Raw genomic sequence first — 3,504 nt, forward strand, 5'->3', positions numbered from 1 at the left:
GGCCCCCCCCCCCCCAACAATATTTTTAAGAGCAGAAGCTTTTTCCGCCTCAGGAATTCAGAGATAACAATTACAGGCTCAGAAGAACATGGTTTTGTTTTGGGCTAGTCTTCCGAGAGTAATCAATATATCAGGATCTCGGGAGGAATAAATCCTCCAGCTACATTCGGTTCAGGCCGAGTGATCTGTGTCAAAGCTCAACACAATTGTTCAGCTCAGAACCATGAGTGGTCACTGTGATCCCGTTTCTTTAGTGGAAGAAGCCAGCTTTAATGCCACGTCACTGACGGGAGCACGGGCCAGTGTCGTCAGAGCGGCAGGGATTCTGGCTGCCACTGTGGGCACACACAATGGAAGTGAGCTCCTTAACTTACTGCACTCAATGACGTCCGTTTGTGGCTCATGAAAAGCAGATCAAGACCCTCCACGTTTTTCCTCCTTCCCCGCCTCCTCTTCATGGGAGGCTCTCCGTCCACTAGGGAGCCATTAAGCAGATGCCTCGTGGGTGTGCGTGACAGGCCTGCCTGGAGCAGCTCCATTTGAGTCTTAAAGGCATCGGACACCGGTGTCGAGACATTAGGCAAGATAAACTTTGAAGTAAGAGATGAGAAATTTGAGGTAGAGCTTGCTGCCTCTCTCGAGGCCTTTGATAAATCTACAACTTTTTCTTGTCCGTTTTCTGAGACCACTTGAGACTCCCTCAGCTGGGCAACCATTTCCATGAGGTTTCGCCGCTTGGCAGCTCTCTCGGCCTCAATTTCAATTTTCCTCCTCCTCCTCCTCCGCTGGCGAGGGACAGAGAGATTTAGGGCGTCTTCCTATTGAAAAATTCCAACACGACAATGAGCCAAAACTGTATCTGCTAATGGGCTGGGTTTCAGAAAAAAGAACAATAAGCTTCAGGAATTAAACATTCATAACTGCTGAAAAGAGCTGAGGAAACGGCAGCCATCTTAATTCTAAGTAGGACCAGTGAGCCACAGGCTTCCAAACTGAGTGAAGACTCAAAAGAGAGCTCACTTCTAAACAGCAGAACAAACTTACCTTCGACAACTGAGGAGAAGTCGTGAGGTCCTCGCTCCCACTGATGCTCGCTTGGCCGGCCATGGAGAGCTCGGCAAAGCCCCTCTTCTGCAGGGGACTGTCCATGGTGGGTGGCGTGTAACCAGGGATGAGGCCCTGGAAATCAAACATCTGGCGCCTATTTACTGGCCATTTGCCTTTCAGCACCGCTTCACAGATGTTGTCTAATCGGTTTATCATTACTCGGTCCTGGAGGGAGAGGAAAAGTCACACAAAATTGTAGCAAAGGTGTGGTGAAAATTACGAGATAAATATTTCCATCAAGATGCTAAAGAGCATAAAAGGTTTAAAAGGCAATCAGTGTGGGGGGGAGGGGCAGGGGATGCCTGGGTAGCTCAGTCGGTTAAGTGTCCAAATCCTGATTTTGGCTCAGGTCACGATCTCACGGTTCATGACATGGAGCCCTGCGTTAGGCTCCTTGCTGTCAGTGGAACCTGCTTGGGATTCTCTCTCTCTCTCTCTCTCTCTCTCTCTCTGCCCCTCCCACCACTTGCTCTCTCTCAAAATAAAGAAATAAACTTAAATAATTAAAATTTTTAAAAAGTCAATCAGTGGACACAAAAGTAAAAGGAAACAAAAAACAAGTGAGTAAACAAACAAAACCCACAGAAACTGCTTTGCTCTGGTGGAAGGTCCAAAGATAGCCCCAATGGAGAAAATTTCCTATTTTTCAATTACGAACGTGGGACCATGCAAACTAGAAAACATTGCATAACCACCTCAAAAATATCCCCATCTTTCAAAAGCAACTGGTATTCAAGTTCAGGAACTTAGCTTCTGGACGTTCTGGTGCTTCGGATCCACAGGCTGGATCGACATGCGTCCCAGGAAGTGGGACATCATTAGCGTCACTATTAATAAAGTTCAGCAGTACAAAACGGGCACCGACCTAGGGACACCTAATGAATGTCAATTTGCATCCCCCACCTATTATCACTTCGAATTTCACTGGAGCGTGTACATTAAAAATTTCTAATTACAGCTCTCAGGCCCAGTTTCCATAGATTAAAGTGTCTGCTACGACGGACTTTTTGACTGATCTGGGAAACTCTTCTATACTCAATAAGGGAGAGCAGCAGAACAGAGCATACAGAGAAAAAAATGTCTTTGACAGTACACTCTTCATCTACAAATTTCACATTGTTTCTTACACAATGAACACTGTGGAGGACCGGCCTGGGGATGAGTCAGCTGGGGCTGTTTTTGTGTTGTTTGTTTTAAACCAGACAGCCCTGTTATGGTGATTAGAAAGAATGATTATGTCCCCACCCCAAAAAGCAGACCCAAATTACATAGAGATCTATTATAAATTACCCTAGTTAGCCAGAAAAGTAATTTCCATTTTTGCTTTTGGTTATAGATAACTACATTTGGAACTACTTCATAATTGTTTGGAGCAAGTGGGTCAATAGCCCACCCTCTCCCAGGTTGAGAAGACTGTAGGTTTCCAAACCTCTGAAGGTGTCTTAAATCTGAAAGTTCCGTTTCAGATTTTTAAAAATTAAGGGGATGCCTCGGTGACTCAGTCGGTTAGGTGTCCGACTTTGGCTCAGGTCATGGTCTCGCAGGTTGTGGGGTTGAGCTCCGTGTCGGGCTCTGTGCTGACAGCTCAGAGCCTGGAGCCTCCTTTGGATTCCGTGTCTCCCTCTCTCTCTGCTCCTCCCCAGCTTGTGCTCTGTCTGTCTCTCTCTCTCACAAAAATAAAATAAACATTAAAAAAAAAAATTAAAACACACATTTTCCCCTTGTGCGTTGTTGGTGGGTGGGACTGCAAATGGCGTGACAGCTACAGAAAACAGTATGGAGGCTCCTCAAACAAATTAAAAATAGAATGCCACGTGACGCAGCAATCCCACTTCTGAGTACATGTCCAGAGGAACTGAAAGCAGGACCTCAAAGAGACACTGGCGCCCTCACGCTCACAGCAGCACTACAATAAGCCAAGAAGTGGAAGGAAGCCTAATGTCCCAAGGACGGATGAACGGATGAAGATGTGATATGTACATACAATGGAATATTACTCAGCCTTGAAAGGGAAGGAACTCCTGTCACATGCTGTCACACAGATAAACCTGGAGTATAAGGTGACAGAAGTGAAATAAGCAAGCCACAAAAGGGCGAACACCTCATGATTCCACTCATGTGCTAAGGTAGCTAAAGTAGTCAAATTCACAGAAACAGAGGAGAGTCGTGGTCGCCAGGGGCTGGGGGAGACGGGAGTGGGGAGGGGACGCTGGTCCATGGGTATAAAGTTTCAGTCATGCCAGACAACGTTCTGGAGATCTGTCCACCAGAGATGTGAATATACTTAAAGCTACTGAACTGGACATTTAAAATTGGTTATGCTCATAAATTTGTAGTTTTTACCACAGTAAAAAAAAAAAAAAAAAAAAAAAAAAAAAGGAAGGAGGGGGAAGAGGG

The 3,504-nt window shown here is 45.7% G+C and overlaps 1 protein-coding gene across 1 annotated transcript in view; it reads right to left on the minus strand.

The window, feature by feature from the left end:
* CHD7 (chromodomain helicase DNA binding protein 7) overlaps window positions 1-3,504 on the minus strand; it is a 174,955-nt gene that overhangs the window by 7,336 nt on the left and 164,115 nt on the right. The window contains 2 exon segments of the mRNA XM_077751816.1: window positions 375-818; window positions 1,045-1,272. Coding sequence (XP_077607942.1) covers window positions 375-818; window positions 1,045-1,272 — 672 coding nt within the window.

This window comes from Crocuta crocuta, unplaced genomic scaffold (assembly GCF_008692635.1).
Source record: "Crocuta crocuta isolate KB4526 unplaced genomic scaffold, BGI_CrCroc_1.0 scaffold20, whole genome shotgun sequence".
NCBI classification, from domain to species: Eukaryota; Metazoa; Chordata; class Mammalia; order Carnivora; family Hyaenidae; genus Crocuta; species Crocuta crocuta.